Source organism: Apteryx rowi, unplaced genomic scaffold, assembly GCF_003343035.1.
Source record: "Apteryx rowi isolate R43461 unplaced genomic scaffold, aptRow1 scaffold_284, whole genome shotgun sequence".
Lineage (NCBI taxonomy): Eukaryota > Metazoa > Chordata > Aves > Apterygiformes > Apterygidae > Apteryx > Apteryx rowi.
Window position 1 is genome coordinate 189,982 of NW_020449241.1, and position 18,451 is coordinate 208,432.

Here is an 18,451-nt window from a genome sequence, read left to right on the forward strand (position 1 = left end):
CAGACTTGTATCCAAATTCTTGGATTTAAAAGCATCTTCCTAGCTTTAATGTTTTATTAAGAACCTCCATCACTGCAGTTCAAAAATGAGCCAGATTCTGCTTCTCTTTATCCCAGCATACATCTGCATCAACCCCACTAATGTCAAGGAGCTGGATTTCAATCAGTACAACAGAGCCACCTCCAGCCCTAATGATGTGAAATTGGGAAAAGGTTACAAATTTTCTCTGGACAAACTCACAATCCTGAGATCTATGCTGGGAGGAGATAATTTACAAGAGATCCGCAGTAGGTACACGAAGCACCTCTATGACACCATGTTCCCTCCCCTGAGGCTAGCAGTTGAAGAGTGACTGTACAAGTATTTTCACAAGAAAAATCCTTTGGRTCAACATCCATATATAAGATGAAGCCTCCACTTYTATTTATTTATTTATTTAACTTTAGGAGGAACTTTCTTGCAGGAAATATGCAAGATTTAAAGGTTTATAAGCTTCTATKTTCCTCATTCATTCTGGTTCTTCTTGAATTCTTACTCATAAAATATTTCCCAACTACTTCTTTAATAGGTATTGGACTATTATTTCTCTTCCAGTGGCTTATAGTCTGAGGGTGGATACTTGCCACCTCAATTGGAGACAGCCTGATATTCTTACCTATGTTTCCAAATCCTCCACCACAAGTTTAATCTCTTTGGTTATGGTTCATCTTAAACCAAATAAATCCAGTAGAGACCAACTGTTTTTCCAGTGAGTGAGTTGCTTGTAATTAGAAGTGGCCCCGAAGCAGAATCCCGGAGCTAAGGACACATGAGCTTTGGTGAAATCTGGGTGTGAATTTTATCTGATTTAGCAGCTTAGCCCTATTCTTGTCTTCAATGTAATCCTTCACAAGACTTCACAAATATAAAATTGCAAAGCAGAGGTGCACCTCTGGTAAGAATCCTCTGTCCATAATACAGTCACCTGTAACTAAACCAGATATAAATTTAGATTATATTAAGATAGCTTCATACAAAATACCATATAAAGGAAAAGTTACCAGAGGTTATAGATGGTGGGTGGAAGAGAGCAGTGAGTCACACTCACCATGAGTAAAAGTGCTGAGCCTCTGAACAGCATTGCTAACATCTCTGTGGAAAACAGCTCTCTCTTCAACTCCACAACAGCTTTTCTGAAATAAGTCAACTGAGTATCCAAATGGCAAGACTAATATTCATTGTTGCGGTCTTTAAAAAAAAAAAAAGTTCCAAAGTTTTTAAGTTTTTAACTAAAGAGCTGTCAGCAAAAATCTGTAAAGTCTTTCATCAGCCCAAAGAAGAAATAACAATAAAAAAGGGTATTTTTAATATGGAATATTACAAGTAACAACCTTCCAAGAACAATGGGAATTAACGATTTGGAAATCATTCTATGCAATTAATGGGTGGAAGTTGTCCATTAAGAGAAAGAGAGATTTCAAAGAGAGCTGGTAAAAATCTCAGAATATGTCAGAGTCTCCACCTCTCAGGTAAGAAACGTATTATTTATTATATATCCACTGGAAAAATCTTCACTTAGCAGCAAGGCAGTTCAGGCCAGCAGAAATCATTCAAAGGTGAAAGACAAATGATTTCATACTCACAAAGACACATCAAGAACTGCTTTCAAATACTTTAAATCCTGATCACATACACTGCTTAACTTTGAGCACTGAGTAATCTCACTGAAGCCAAAAAAACTATACACAGTTTTTAATGTTAAATACATACAAAAGATTTAAAAGAGACACTTAAGAAGTGTAAAGAAGCAAGAGTAACAGCTATAAGGCATGTAGAAGTATTTCCTACAAAGTGCCTTTGGAATTGCATTCATTTTAGTGAAATCCCCACCATCAAAACAAATTCAAGAAAAAAATTCTTTCTTATATCAGGGCCAACTTATGTATCTGATTCACAATGACTAACACTGTGCCTTGCCCTGTGAATTAGGCTCCTTTGTGCTCAAAGGGAGAAAAGGTGGTGAGAATCTTAGCCTTGACAAATTCACACTTCCATAGCATTATGAACATATGCAGGACAAATTACTTGGTTCTGAGAGGATCTGATCACCAAACTAAAGGGAAAGTCCAAAAAAAACCAAACAGGTGTGTGGTGGGGAGATGGGAAGACAGGAAAAAGAATTAGGCTTGATTCCAAAGAAAGATTTCTTGTCATTATTTTCCTTTCTCTTTTTTTCCCCTCCTTTCATACGTTATTATACATTGCACTGGAGCCAAAACAATCAGCTTAATTTTGGGGAACACATTAAGAGAGCAAAGAAGGAGGTACAAGGTAAAGACTTTCCCAGAAAGTCTTCCCCAACATTCTTCTCACCCTTACAATGCTCATCTGTAAACTCAAAGTTTTGGAATAATCAAAATGGCATTTCTAAGCAAATAAACTTGTGATTCAGTGAGCTCTAATTTGGAATATATACTCTTCTGCAGCATATTTCAAAACAAAAAGAGAGATTCTGTGTCTCACCTCCAAAAGGTTACAACCAAGAATCCAGAGCCAAAGCCAGGTGGGACCAAGGAGCTGTAATCACCACCATGACTTCTCTTTGTAGATTTACTTCCAAAGCAACACCTGAGTTTGACTGAATTCAGACAGTCCCAGAGCCCTGCACAAGCCATGACAGCCTGACACCAGCTGACAGCACCACTAACTTCTGTCACCCTACTTCTGTTCCCTCCCGCACACCCACAAGTAACACTGCCCCTAAACTGAATCATCCAAAGGGACCATGGACAAAAACCCTGTATCATGTTCTGAGTTCCTACATATGCCTTCCTAACTTGCTTTTAAACCTCCTGCCACACATTTTGGTTGCATACAAAGGCTGCAGAGAATGCTGAAAATCTCACCTCAAACATTGAATAGCTTCATAACCAGTATAATTTCTATACCTCAAAACAATAACTTATTTCCCAGACAGCTAAAGGATTAGTCACAATAACAGTTACACTTTTAAGTCTCAGGGAAGGCAAYTGTTGCTCTTTTCCATCTGCTCTCACAGCTACACTGGAAGTTGAGAGAGACACAGTGAGAGCGACTGTGTGAGACAGCGAGACAGAGCACACAAGAGAGAAGCATTTCTTTTACGCAGTACAGCCACAACCATTAGAAGCAAGAGGGGCAAAACATGTTAAAGATCAGGGCGGGCTGTGAGGAGAGCAGGAACTCCGCCCATCAGTGCTGCAGATTCCTTTGCTCAAGTAAGAAGAGAATTTCTCTTCCAAAGTACCACCATTCTATCCAAAATCCTCTCCCTTCCTTTACCAAATGAATTGCAAATAATACAAATAATATTCAACTCCAGTCCCCTACAGATTGTATCCTATTTTAGCTTCTTCAGCCACTAGTACAAGGTGATTTCATGATTTGTCCACGAATTTCATCCCGCTTATGAATCATCATCTGGCCACAAAACCAAGTTAAGACTGTGTTTGGAACTGAGTCCTAACCAGGGCACCTAACCAAGTAAGAAAGGTAAAACAAAGACACTCCTATCACATGTAAGAGCAGGTGAAAATGCTTCCCTGTCCTATTAAGCAGAACCATTAACAGACAGTTTGCTATAATCTGTAATCAAATAAAGATGACATTTAGGCATACCTATTTTCTGGGCCACCAGATCCCTAACCTATCTCAGAAGGCTCTCTTTAGGACAGGAGGCCACTTTTCTCACACATGACTATGCCTAAACCCCTAAATTGCTAGCTGAGGAGTGCTCAGTCTGTAGCACCCTTAAGGAGAATATGGAAGAAAAGCAGTTGCCTTTGTCTGTGTAGTCACCTGATCAAAGCGTTCTAGTTCCAAATCAAACTCTTGGGTACTTTCACAAGATGGATGCCCTGCATGGCACATCCTCTGGGAGCCTGGGATTTATCCTCTTGAAGTTAGAGCTGGGTCTGGTGATAAGACCACTTAGAYTGAAAGATCTTTTGTGTTAGAGCTGCTCCTTTCTCATGTAATTGTACAGCATATAGCAGAATCGACTTCCAGAAGAGAGTATTTGAGATACTACTTTTCAATTAACAACCAGTAAGTTCTTACACAAATATACTCTTTGCTCTCCCCACCCTCCCTTTTTTTTTGGTCAAACACAGCACACTCCCATTCTTTAAAGTAAGATATTTAACAATAGCTGTCAATTATGGAGACTATAGGGAGACAGAGAGCACTCAAATGAAAAGAACTGTGTCTGCTGAGAAGGTATTGTCCATTTCCGGAGAGACTAAAACTAGCCTGGAACCAATTTTCATTTTAGACTAATTTTGCACAGATATAACTCCACAAACTGCAGTGGCAATATCTGTGAATTGCACTGAGCTAGATGTGGAATTGAGCCATAAGACCTTTTTTAAATGACTAATACTGTACTTCAGCAACCAGTACATGGACTTGTTACTCTGCAAATGCACTTCGCTCATACTGAAGTCACTTTAATCAAGATTCTAAAGGGGTTGTCTCAAAGGGTACTATTGAACTAGGCAGCAAATATTCTGAGATGCTTTTTGGGAGCAATTACAGCTGCTGTGTTTTACACTAAAGTAACCATTTTTAACAAGATTTTACCAGATCCCTCAAAAAGTGTTTTGTCTGGATTTTCAAAAAGTCAATAAATTTGTCAACCAACTGTCAGTAGAGTATTTCACAGTAACTAGAGCATTCATACTTACGTTCCAAAATGGAGTACAAGACCAATTAACTGACAGTTGTAGCAACATACTGTATCTGTGAATTACATTGCTCACAGGAACAACTGTGCTCAGGAATGTACAATGGAAGTGGGAGATAGGTTCAAGATGTTTGGGAACAGGCTGAATTACATACAGATGTACATAACAGCACGTCCAGTCAGAATGAACTAAAAGCAGGAACATACATAAGAAAATAGATGAAAAAAAGAAAAAAACAAATCATACCATTATAATTAACATACCTCGCAGTGACACCTGTTGCTTTCCAAGATAAGAAATCCGGAAGATCAAAGAAGTAGCCTGCCTTCTCCCAGCATGATTCTTGCAAATTCTAACAAAAAAATTTTTTWAAAATACAGATATTAGAGACCAGATATGATCACGTCTGTTTTTAAAGAAATTAAGAAACCTGCCAGTTACATAAAACAGGCAATTTTTCCAAACCCAGTATTCTGATCATCCACCCTGCTCCACTCACTTTGCAGTTATTTATTACCTCAAGAACTGAGTCTTTTCCCTATGAGGGACCAACAGTAAGAAACGAGTTTCCCAAAAATAATTCATGGAAGCAAAAGTTTCAGATTAGTAATATGGGCTCAGTTCCCAGTCAGCTGCTGAATATCAGAGCAGTCTCAAAGTCAATAGACAAATTACTCAAAAAATATTTGCTTGAAGAACACACTACTTTCTCAAATTATCGATTTTATATTTGATACTTTTGAATTTTAAGTACAGGCAGAAAACAAAGAGCTCTGTGAACACCAGAACAAGCAAAGCATTCAAATTTCTATTGTAAGGCCAGTTGACCTAACTATCTAAGAACCTGTAAGCTTTCAGTGAAGCTTTCCTTATGGTTGGGACCTCCAGGAACTCTCAGCTGCACGGATTTACCAGTAGATCAAGTATTAAACCCACACTACAACCGCATGGTTTCTGTCAAAGCCTGCAGAGGAATTCCCATCACCAACCAACAAAAGCTTACCTCTGTGAACTCTATCTTTCTGCAGAATTTGGTTGAAATATGTAACAATACACAAAGCAGTACGAATGCCTAAATTTCCATTTGAAAAGAGGTTCAAAGTTATTTCTTCAATGGGGGAAATATAACTGAATAAAGTTATAAGAAAATCCTCCAGTTAGGGGTATGATACTTGCAAGCTCCTGATAGCCCTGTGACATTTCCAAACTCCTAAAAAATTGACCAAGACAGATCATTTATAGAGAGTTTCCCTCACTACACTCTGTAGAGAGCTGGTGGTCCAGAAAGTACTTCTCAGTAGTCTACTGGAAGAGACCACTATTGGGTCATATCGCCTGGGCCAGGCCCTATCCTTTGTTTCCATCTCCAAAACATGGTCTGGATTCAGCTAATGATCCCAAAGCGTTTTATTAGTAGTCCTTTTCCATGTAAACAACCTCCATACTTGCCATAGGGGATCAGACAATGATGAATGGGAAGGTAATTTACCTATGAGCAACTAACTATCTGTTCCAGTGTGACAAAAAGAGTGAGAATCACTATGCTGCAATACAATAATCCCATTCAATGGCCACCTCTGGCCACAGTATATTAAAATAACTAAGGTACACCAACGCCAAACAAAAGTCAGTGCTGCCAACCACAAGGTTCACAAATCAGGCCTCTACAGAAAGAGAAGATTGCTTTAGAAAACTCCACCAATGTTTTAATTAACTGAAACAGTGACAAGTTTGATCGTGTAAGAGTGGCTGTACTAGAAACATGCATTCTAGCTGGGGTCTTTGGGGCATGAAGCCTGGCTAGGTGGTGTAACTTCAGCAACATCACAGGCTAGGTCAACAGCCTCATCTAGCAGGCTGAGTCAGAGGGCTGGAGAAATACTTCAGAAGTGTATGAGATCGGAAGCTTTGTGGGTCTTCAGCTCAACACAAGAAATTAAAAGGATGATTAATGACCTTTTTTGTCTTTGAGCTTTCAGATACTACCTTTTTCATTTACTCTCCATAAGTTTAGGCCAAGACTCTTGTACAAGATTCCAGGAGCAGAGGATTATTTTAGAAAAGTGAAAGTATCAAACGCTAAGAGAATCTCAGTAATATCATGAGCATTCTCAACAGCAACTGCAAAAAAAAAAAAACCCAATCAGAGTTTAGCAGGAGGCCAAAATTACTGCAGTAAGACATCAGTACTTTAGCGAGGGTTCTAATAGCTATGCAGTTATGCCTTTCTTTTCAAGGCTCTTTGTTTCAAAATAGTCAACAGAAGTGTCAATGACTATCATGATGATTTCATTATTTGCATTATAGCAGTTCCTATCTGTTTTCTGGAGTTAAAATTAACTAACTACATTAGCAAGAATGCATATGTTGAATTAAAATAAAAGATACTTAAGAAACACTATTTGATTCTATAACTTATTTCAGATACTATATGATTTCAACCCAAAATCTTGCAAGTCCCAGGAAGTTACTGAAATATAATCTATAAATTCTGGAAACTAAAATGAAAGTAGGTAAATATGGAAAAAGAGAGTTTTGTTTAGTTTTGGATCATCCAAATAATTGACCTTCTTCACGTTTAGCTCTTCAAAAGCACTTGCTGTGTTCCTATTGAGTTCAAAAAAATTAAGGATCATATTGCAACTTTTTATTATATAAAGCACAAGGTTTAGATGCCTGTTACAAATCACTTGGTTTTAACTTACCTCCCAGGTATACATGAGTTGCTACTCACATCAACTTTAACTTTACATGTGAATGCAATGGTGCTCCTTAGTTTAGCACAAAGATCACCCATCCTGATATTTCGATAATATAAACCATGACGTATTGATACCATACTTCATAGTCTCCAAGAAGCAACAGAAGTAGATCGGCTATTAATTTAGTGTTTATCAGAAAAGACACTGGATTAAGAATAACTGTCCTCTTCAAACAAATCTGTTTATCAAAGAAACTCCCTAGATCCTGATTCTATTTCTTCAAGAATGTCCAAAAGCCACATGTTAGAGACACTGAAGTCTGTTGTTTCATGAACATCCAAGTGATTCATTCTTTGTCATCTTGATGCTTTGTCATCACTAATTAGTACAGACAAAAAAAAATCATAGTATGCCCTGACGCTTTTTCCAAACAAATTTAAAAATCACCATGTTTTCTACACTCACTGAAATTAGTTCTAATTTATTTTCACTCACACTCAGGAATCTGTAACCACATTAAAAGCATTGTGGAAGAGATCTGGGAATGTTCCCAATGCTGTATTCACATCCTGCGACTCACCCTTCAAACTTACTTGCAGAGAAGTAAATTCAATCCTTCTATTTTCCAGGGGTACTTATGGACTGCCCTTCCTTTATTTATTTATTTATTTATTTATTTATTTTTAACTATTACACCTCCAAACTTTTGATATCCTGACAGATAAACCTATCAACATCAATCCTGAATATGCTGGGAACAATGTGTTTAAGCATTATGAAGTGCAATATCCTTCAGTCTTCTTCGACAAGAAGGGTAAAGGGAAGGTAGGGGATGGGAAGAACTGATACAGATTGCAGTAAAGACTGAGCTCCTCCATTTATTCACTGAACAAATGCCATAGCAGATGTTCTCCTCACTGTCTGGCTTATAAGCTTTGACATGAAATTGGAGGACTTGCATGTAAAAATAAATGTATAATTAAGCCTCCATTGCCCATTTATTTCTTGGCAAGTCAAAAGATTATCATGAAGTCATACTGCACAATTTTGTAGGGTTATGCATATTTGTTCACTTTTAGATTGGATTAAAAATACACACAACACACACAAACACACACAGAATTTCATGTGAACTCCAGCATCCAGCAGGATTTTTTGGAGACACCTAGAGGCACATTCCCCTTAGGAATGCTGAAAGGCACTTTCACACTAATAATTTACTGGTTTGTTAAACTAATCTGAGTTAACTTGTTTATAGGAAGCCTTTTATTTGTACTCTTAGTGAGTTTATTATTTTCTTGTAAGACGAAGCGATCTACAGACATTTAAAGGCTTTTTTTCCACTGGAAGTAAAATGTGTATACACACACCAAAGACCTCCTGACTTTTGTTATTGCTAATACAGATTAAATATGAATCAAATGATTTTAAAACTTATTATAAACAGCCTTCAAATCAGATCCCTATTGGCCATGTGATTAACTAAAGATGGGCTGGAAGCAAAACGTCTGATTTAGCACAGGGTATCAGTCTGAATTTCATGGCCACTTATCAGCCCAAACCCACAAATTCAAAAATCATCCCAAAGTGGTGTGTTAGAAACCTAGATTAAAACCAGAAGGGACACATGAAAGGAGGAGAATGTTTTACCATTTAGTGTAAAAAAGAAAGCTGGCATGAGCGTTCCAATTCCACATCAGGGCAAAATCCAAGCCATATGAAAACCAGAGACAGACACTCATCCACTGAACAGTTTGCTTAGCCCAATTCAAAGCAAATTTTTAATCTCAATCTCCCAGGCAATCCATAATAGCAGGCTATATAGAGTATCAGTCTCTCTTTTTCTAAATTACACAAAGCAATTAAACACGCATTCTGTCAAAGCAAGAAAGAGAACAACTGCAGGCTAGTGATTCACATCCTCATGAGGATGTAAGAAACYGATGTCCCACTCCCTACTCCGATTCAGACAAAACAAGAACTTGAACTTGGATCTCACCCTCCAGATCAGAGAGCAAACCATGCGCCAGAGCTATGCTGAGGTACCCAGGATAGGCTCTGAATCCTATCCTTGCCAGAGCCAAGGCTACAAACCGATAAATTTTGCAGCTACGAGTTGCACACACACAAGTTGGTTAMATTCATCCTGAGGTTGCAACTGTGCCTTTTGGAAGGGGCGGGGAGTGGAAGAAGCCTGGGAAGTATCATGTGAGAAGGATACTGCTGAAGGTGAAGAAACCTGTCTTGCTGCAACACACTGTCTCTACCTCCAAGACACTCTCTCAAACATCTGCAGGTACTTTCAAATCCCAGGCTTCCCTGAGGTACCCTTCGGGTAGCACCACAAGTCAGGCAAGAGTCAGAGTCCGAGTCAGACAAGGCTACGTGCATGACAGAAGGAGAGACCAGACATAAAGGCTGAACTGACAGGAGCCCTAACAAGGCAAGAAAATCTGTGTACATGCTTGTAAACCCCACCACACTATTTGAGTTGAGAGATATGGCTGGAAGACAGAGCAAGTAGGACATATGTGGAGAAGTGGAAGTGTTTCAAACCTTCCAGCTGATAATCCTGTTTTTGAAAGGTTATTTCAACTCGATTAGCAACTGCAATTGAAAGCTGAACTCAACAGCCAAAAGTACAACCTATAAATACATATCTGCACTACACACGGTAACAAAAAGTTCTTAAAGAATTCATAGCCATTCCTAATCCAGAGTTCAATTCTGAATCCAGTAGCTCGGACCCATTCTCATTTAGCAGGGGGTTGAAATTTTTTTTTTTTAATGGCAAAATCTTACCAGTCACATTCAACAAAACAAAAAGCTGCAAAGACAGCAAGTGAGAAGACATGCATGAACAAAGAAGTCACTGCCAAGCTAACAGCAGTACATCAGCTATTTTTCCCCCTCCCATGGCCAGGAAAAGAGCTGTTTTAATCATTTCTGCAAATGATCCCATTGGCTGGTAGCTGCAAGCCAAAAGGTGGACAGAAGGAAGAACAATGATGTATAAAAAAGGCAGCTGTAACTGAAGACGTGAACAGTAACATACAGAGATCATTGGGCAATGTGCCAGAAAAAGTATAAAGAAAATTATTCAAGAACTATCAATCTTTAGTTATTAATTGCAAAGGGACAATGTGCTTGCCATTCCCTCTGTGAAGTGATTTTTTGCTACAAGGAGGCTCTTCTTTGCCCTTATTCTCCATCTTAAAAAATGAGGTGTAAAAGCACAGTTTAGAAAGACCGCATCTCATTTGGAGGCAGTTACCAAAGAGACACCTATTCCTAGTCCAGCAGTCCCCACCCACTTAGAAAATGCTACAGCGCCTCTGATTTAATGGGAATAGTATATTTTACAAATAGCTGATTTGTAATGTCATTACTATGAGGAAAGCATAACAAATATCCTTTTGTTTTGGCACAGGCCACAATAAAACTTCCAGCCAGAAATTAGTAAACATGATTCTTTCTTCTGATACCTCTGGGGGGAAAAGAAAGCATAGCAAGCTAATTCTAGAGCTGGACAAATATTCACTCCTGCTTCTACATTACTTTGTTTAAGCTATGCTCTCCCTTTTGCAGTGTTCGTTTCCCGCACCATAGACATAGACATCCATACAGTCAAGCTGCGCTGACAAACATTTGCAACAAAATAATTTCCAAGTTCAAGAGAACGCACCTACACCTTCATAGGCCATAAGCATACATCTACACCCATCTACATACATCTGTACACTCATCCAGTCAGTGAACGCGCAATTTCTCTAGCCAAAGTCAGCATAACACAACCTGCATAGCAAAGCCTTAAAAAAGAAAAGTACTTGCAACTACAAAAGTGAAGAACTATTGCAATAATATTTTGCCAGATAATTCTAAACAATGAAGAAATCTGAGGAAATAACAGAGTGGGGAATTAATTTAATTGATTATTTTGAAAGACTAGAGATGTAACTCAGGACTTCTTTCTTTTCACTGAAGTTTACATTTAAAATGATGTTACTGACTTCAGGAAGACCTTATTAGAATTATCTTTCCACTAATTTCTACATATTTGTGAAAGGATAATGATTCTTTGTTCCCATTTCATCTTCAGCTGATGTTCTTAATGACCATATTTCAAAGTCAAATGTGATAGTATTCCTGGAAAAAATCATATGCACATTTTGCTTTAGATTACAGATTTAACACCGGAGACTGTTTATCACCACACATGGTCAACACAGGCACAGAAATAGAAGGTTCTTCATAAGTGGACCACAAATGTGCACATTTTAACAAGACCACCCCACAGGCTATACAGTTCAATTGATCACTTACTGCAAAGGGCTGTCTCCTAAAAGCAAATTCCACTTGCAGTGATGCCTGCGTCTTACGAACACCTATCTGCAACCACATCAACACTATCAACACTACCAATTAACCTCATGCAGGCTAACCAGTAGGCACCAGAGGGTAAAATGAGTCAGCTGCCACCAAGCTAAACTGATTCTAAATCAATACAATTCAAATAAAAGATCTCAGAAGACCTATCAGGACTTTCACAGTTCAGATTCTTAATTTGAAACTAAACAGAATAGAGAGAAAGAGTAGAAAGAACAAATAAGTTCTGAAGTCTCTAGTTTCTAGTTAAGTGTCTAGTATGGAAATGTAAGGAGATGAAGAGAAATGCACAAAATAAAACACTGTATGGAAAAGATAGTCAAAAAGGAGTAGATGAATAACTTGTGATTTGGAGGAAAGACTGCAATATCCCTCTGCAAACAAATCCAAGTCTCAAGTATAACAGGAAAGCAGCAAGAGGTAAGGACCAGCATCTACCTCTTGCACAATGAAGTCATTCCTCAGGGTGAGTGAGGTCATCTTCAATTCTAATAATGAAAAGATGATGGAAATGGAGAAGTACAGTTCGGTCATCTTAGCCCTCCCTCACTCCTCCTCCCTCCATTAGCTCCAACCAATTCAGAATAAATTTACTAAGCCATATTCTTTAGTATTACCTTTTAATTGTTCAGATAAAAAATTTCAAGTACCAGAACTTCAATTCCTTTCCTTGAAGGAATGCTTTACCATTTGAAAGTCAGCAATACTGGTAAAGTGACCTTTGTCAGACCCTTCCTCAGAGATGTCAAGTTTTTAAATACTACAGTCAGGAGGGTCCAGGGCAAATAGTGAGAAGACAAAATTTTGCCCAGATTCCTCTGAAGCTTGAAGACAGGATCTCCTAATGTGGCCTTCCACAGACAGGTTAAAATAGTGGAAAGAGGGAGAAAGGCTTTGATGACAATGTAAACTCAACTAACCTATCGATATAATAAGAATAGGTGATATAGCATCAATACTTTAACTGACTTACTTCCAAAAGTGTACCCAGTTAGCCTCCTAAATTACCACTATCCTAAATCACTCCTTTAACAAACTAATTTTGTTGACAGTCACATTCATGCAACTTATCTTGTATCAATAAAACTGCAATTTCATATGACAAATCCCCACATGGAACATTGAAAAGTCAGTGGACCATCTTGAATATCTATCAGGTAGGCAATTCTGTTCCAGTACTTCCTGTTTATGATCAGAAGATTATCAATTACTGTTTCTACATCAGGTTAACTCAGCTTTCTGACGGTGGTTGGTTATTTTATCACAATTTTAGATATAAAGCRTTTTTTTTCCCCACTGCATTGTATCTGCAAAACCTACATAAATGCAAGCAGATACAAAACGTGTACAGCACCAAACCAGGCAAGGATGTACAGGGCAAAAATAGCAGGAACACAGGTTTAATTCCTAGGGAATACAAAAAAGTTCCAGGGAGTTCAAGGCAAAAGTCAACAGCGAATCTTTACAAGCTATGATGTACCTGCTGACCTGTAGCATGACTATACAAAGTGTAGTTTTGGTTTTGAACAGTACGTGTTGTAGCCATGTCAAGCTTTCTGACCAAAAGTTTTCCAGAAATGTGATGCCTACACAGRGAGACAAAAGCCCTAAGTACACCTCGATTTAGATTTTGTAAACACTCCTTTCACCTGACCGAGTAAAAATCTTTTGTTATTACAGATAAGCTAATTGCCTTGGGAAGTTCCCAAGTTCAGTTTTGATTATGGCTAGTCATAGAAAAATGTGCCCGACACATTCTTTGCATTAAGTTCTTAGGATAATCTCAAGTAATTTTTAAACCTTTCCATGTAGAAGTAAGCTTCCTTCTAAAGCTGAAATGTAAACACACATTTGCATTAACACACTTCTTGAGAACTGAGCATGAAAGCAGAGGAATCCAGCATATGCTCACAACAACCGCACGAGAAGCTGGATTTAGAAAGTATGAAAGAAATAAAACTTCACATGTATTTATTTAGACTCTCTTCTTCCTGTTAGATGTGCAATGATGCGCTAGTGATGCAAAGTCAAGATGACTGAACAATCCCCTAGTCATTAAATAAGGAGTTGGTCCAGCACATGTATCAGCCAGGCAAATCACTCAGTGACCAACTGCTGGAACTGGTGGTGTAACTTCGTATCTTTTCTAACAGCTTGGTGCCCTCAGCACTAGCTAGAGTTGCCTAATATTTGATAGTGTTAGAGAGGAAAAGAAAAAAACATCGCTATGGTCTATGGTCCGCTGGCATCTTGGTTTGCAGTCCTCACTGCCTTCTCTAAAAGGGTATTGCGAAAGTAAAAACAGTACAGAGAAAGGAGACAAGAATGATCAGAAGAATGGAGGAATCTCATACAAGGAAAAACAAAATAGGTTAGGATGCTTCAGGCAGGAGAAGAAAGGATGGGAGAGGGGAAGATCCAAAAGGGGTCTATAAAATCCTGCGTGGAATAGAGGAGCTGACTAGGGAACCGTCTCGAAACTTCCAAGAACTCTAAGGCAAATGAAATTTTAGGAGCTTGTTTCAGAACAAAGATACCTATTCACACAAAGTACAGTTAAACAGTGGAACTCAGTACTACAGGGCACTGTCGGTGCAAAAAGTGCATGTGCGTTCAGAAAAGATTAGACAAATTTACAGAACAAAAATACGTTATTAATCACACAAATACTGGTCCAAATGGATTTTTGGTCTGACCCAATATGGTTCCTTTATCAAACAACAGACTGCACCTCTTGCAGTCAGATGGCTGGAAATAGTTCTGGAAAGAACAAGGAGTGTTTTAGAAAAAAAAAAAAAAAGAAAGATCATAGGTATTTGCAGGGACTGGTAGAAAATTCTGGGAGAGCGCTATACAATATAGCAACAGAGTTTGGGGATGATTTTAAAGGGACCTTATGTTAAAGCAGCTCCTGAGAAGGCACTGCCCATTGGACAAGCAGTAGCTTCGTAGGAAAAGTTATTTCACATACGATAGAGGAAACATAAGCAGAGGTGAGGATTTAAATAAGACAAATAAACTACTCAGATCTGTAAGATACTTTAAAGAAATCTTGTTGGTATAATATTTGGTGACATTTAGTAGTCAGGAAGCCTGGCAGCTAAGGGCCATGATCACAGCCAGGCACACAGCGTGGGCAGACACTATGTAAACTTCCCCAGGCAGCTCTGCCAACCAGCTCACTCCTAACACACAACGCCCATAACCATCCCATTTTGGACCTCTTCTCGGCAACACTGAGGGCCGCATTTTTAAAAAGAGTCTAATTTTGTGCCCGTGAAGTTCCCACCTAGCCGACTGTCTCAATGTGTGGCCTGCGCAAATCATGTACAGTACAGTTATTTTTCGAATAGCAGTGGTCAAAATTAAATAGAGGCACAATGGGAATTCCAATTTCAGCTGTGCAAGGCCTTCAAATATTCTCAGTTAAAAAAGAGAAAATAAGAATAAAATGCTTCTTTCTACCTCCTAATCTTGTGAATCTCCCCAGGGATGTGAAAACCAAGCTTTCTTTTTGCCGGTTTGCGCATTAGCACTAGCTTAAGAAATAGTCCTGCAATCTGAATAGAGTATTTTTTCTCACCGTGTTTGAGCTAGATCAAATCTAACTCAGCCACACCTCCAGGAATTGCACAGCATTAGCAGCAGGGAAATATACTAAAAACAGAACAGAAAGATGATACAACTCAAAGACACGAGGGAAACATTAGGGACTGTTTTGTAGGTATTTTTCTGACTATGCCTTTAATACCTCTGTGTCATAGCTTACTCATCTATAAAATATTAATACTAAAGAATCTGAAGAGACTTAATTAATTTACTATTTGCAAAGCACTTGAAGACATTCCACTGAGTAGCAACATATGTGCAAGCTGGTGTTATAACTCTCATTTGGAGAACCTGACTTTCAAAGTTATTGTAAAATTTGCCCCCTTGGCAAAAAAACAGAACAAGGGTAAACACGCGGTAGAAGAGTTTTTCTCTTGCATTATATGAAGGTGAATTTCAACCATGAGAGACTGAAATGAACCTTTGCTCCTAGCCCTAAAATTCAGGTAATATAGAGGTGCATTACTATGGCTGGCACTCAGAAGAAACCATCACTGCTCAAACAGTTCCTTTCACCCTCCTATTTTTCAATAAGTGTAGGGGAACTAGTAAGTCAAGACCTGTTGCATACTTCTCCCAAGCTAAGAATTTTACCACAGCATGCCCGATTTTCATGTTTATCACCAGTTCCATAATAAATTTGACTGTTCCTTCCCATGAGCTAGCTGAGGTGCTACCATAGCTGTCCCTTACAGGGCCTAAGCCAAACAGGGGTAGCTTAAGCAGTTTAACAGTAGATCTTTGCTAGTCCACTCATTTTGATTAAAGCAGGGACTGTCACGAGAACAGCTCAGCAAGCAGATGCTGCAGTAAAAAAAATAAAATAAAATAAAACTCTGTTAAGGATGATAAGCTCTTTAGCTAGTACGTCAGGAGCTGAAAGATAACACACGAACAAGCCTTATTCTGTAATGTCCTTTAACCAGGGAATCTGTGCTACTGGCTGGCATGTTGGGTAAGGAGAATTCTATTTCCTACCCACGTGCTCCTGGAGGGAACAAGAGCCCCATGATATTTGCTCTCCCTTTTATATTACAGCAGTAATGCGAGAGGGCTTTGGGGYCATAACAAAGACGCGCACCTGTGGGTGGCCTCATTAGGAGGCTCARCAATCTGGCCTTCATAAATAAGGCACTTGCCTGCTCAGACAGGTACTGATATTTCAGATTTTTCAATATGCAAATATTTTAAACACAATAGCTTTTTTACAGCTTGACTTTTTATTATTCATAAAATAATACTCATAGCTCAAGAAGGAAAGTACTCAGTAGATGATATTTATAATTCAGTGCAGCATCTACAAACAACTTAATCTGTCAGTACCTGCTTCTACCAGTTAGGCTCCTTTTACTTTTTCTAATCCACACCTCGTTACTATATGATGTTTCATGTTTGTAAGGACAAAAGATTTTGGCTGCTTGAAATTGGCAGAAATTAATTTACATTTCAGCTTTGTTAAAATGACAGTAAGCGTCATCAAGACCAAATGTAAAAGTCAGATTGGAGGAGGCTATGAAAAAATCAAGTGGCAAGCATTTTTCCTTTCATCTGACAGTTATTATTAAATAGCTGTATGTCAGCCCAAAACACATAAAATTTAAACACGAGACAGAGGCAGAGTTCCACATTATGAATACACTACCTTCCTTCTACAGATGGTCTACTTCCTGCAGAGGGGACTGAACAATTTAGGCCCTTTTTGGGAAGACTGATGAGGCTCTGACTAACTGAACGACTTCTCTACCAGCAGCCAAAGACATCTCACATCCTGTCACTGCTGGATGCAAGGCCTCAAAAGCGGTACTTCTGGCAAGGATACCCGATTCTGAGACAGTGCTGTTTGCACACAGCTATAAATCCCTCCCAGAAGTAGCACCTACACCCCTGTAAGCATGTCCAGCTACAGTAGTTGGAGCAGGAAGTACGCCTACACAACTAAATCCTAGTACACTTCCAGGCCTCATTCATCAACTGCATCTAACTTCGTATGTATATCTCATCTCAAAATTGTGTAAGAAAGGCATATGAAATATTTTGGCCAAGAAATACTAAATTTCAGTAAACAGAGATATTTGTAAATAATCTATAGGGAAAAGAGAATCTCAAAATACTTTCACTGTGACATAAGTCTGGCCTTACTTTGCACCCCTTTGGGATCAATGCTGACTCCTTTTCATAGCACAGGAACAATTCAGGTTAATGCTGAGGACTTATTTCAGAAATCTCATTCATAGAAATTAACAAATAAAGACTATTAACCTTTAGTAAAAACGTATCACAATCTTAGATGTACTTACTTCCTTGATCCACAGCAATTTAGGTGGCTGCATTTCCACAGACATTGTTCCCCCAACATAGCTCAAAACCCTGTGTTGTGTTTGATTGATTCGGTCTACTTGACTGACTGCACGATGGTCCATCCACATTATAACATTCCTATGGTTTTGTCCTTGACCAAAAAAAAAAAAAAAAAAAAAAGAGGTTATTTTAGTTCTGGTTTAACTCCATCCTAGTACTGCAAGTTACTAGGCTCTAAGCAGCTTCACGCTTCCACTTCAGCATGAAAAACTCAAATACAATTTGCTTTGATAATCCATAGTAGATACACAAAGATAACATTCTGGCCCCTCAGAGCCAGTTTTAAGAGATGCTGGGCACTGAGCATCCTGCCTGAAAACAGCCAGGCTCGTGAGCGCCCAAGAACTTTGAAAAGCCATGCTCTTGTACAGCGTATTTCATTCAAAGCCAAGGTTTGTGACCAAGTAAATGTATTTATTTTAAAACATGTAAGAATCCTCTGTAAACACTTTGGTGATTATGAGAATTAAAAACATAACAAAATCCAAGCAAGTAAGTTATAAACTGAAACGAACTCAGCCAATCAGCTAGCCAGATAGCCACAGGGATTCTCTATCCTCTTCCATTGTTATGGGAAGAACCACCCTAAATGCTTTCAGAAATACAATTTCATAGGGTGAAATACTTTCATTTTGGAGGTGGAAGACAACAGCATTTGGCAAGTGTGCATAACACATCAGAACAAGAAGCAAA

The 18,451-nt window shown here is 38.6% G+C and overlaps 1 protein-coding gene across 37 annotated transcripts in view; it reads right to left on the reverse strand.

Annotated features, from left to right (window-relative positions):
- The window catches only part of FGGY (FGGY carbohydrate kinase domain containing), a 343,412-nt gene that overhangs the window by 123,588 nt on the left and 201,373 nt on the right, over positions 1-18,451 (reverse strand). For 36 of the 37 annotated variants that reach the window (XR_003254040.1, XR_003254039.1, XR_003254042.1 and 33 more), the window contains 2 exons: positions 17,698-17,849; positions 4,967-5,055 (listed from right to left, as the gene is read on the reverse strand). Coding sequence is in view for 3 of the 37 variants with exons in the window: in XM_026069036.1 (XP_025924821.1) it covers positions 4,967-5,055; positions 17,698-17,849 (241 nt within the window). In the remaining 34 variants the exon portion in view is untranslated. Of the gene's footprint in view, positions 1-4,966; positions 5,056-6,689; positions 6,774-17,697; positions 17,850-18,451 lie in introns of those variants that run through there. The other variant, XR_003254072.1, reaches the window with a different exon arrangement.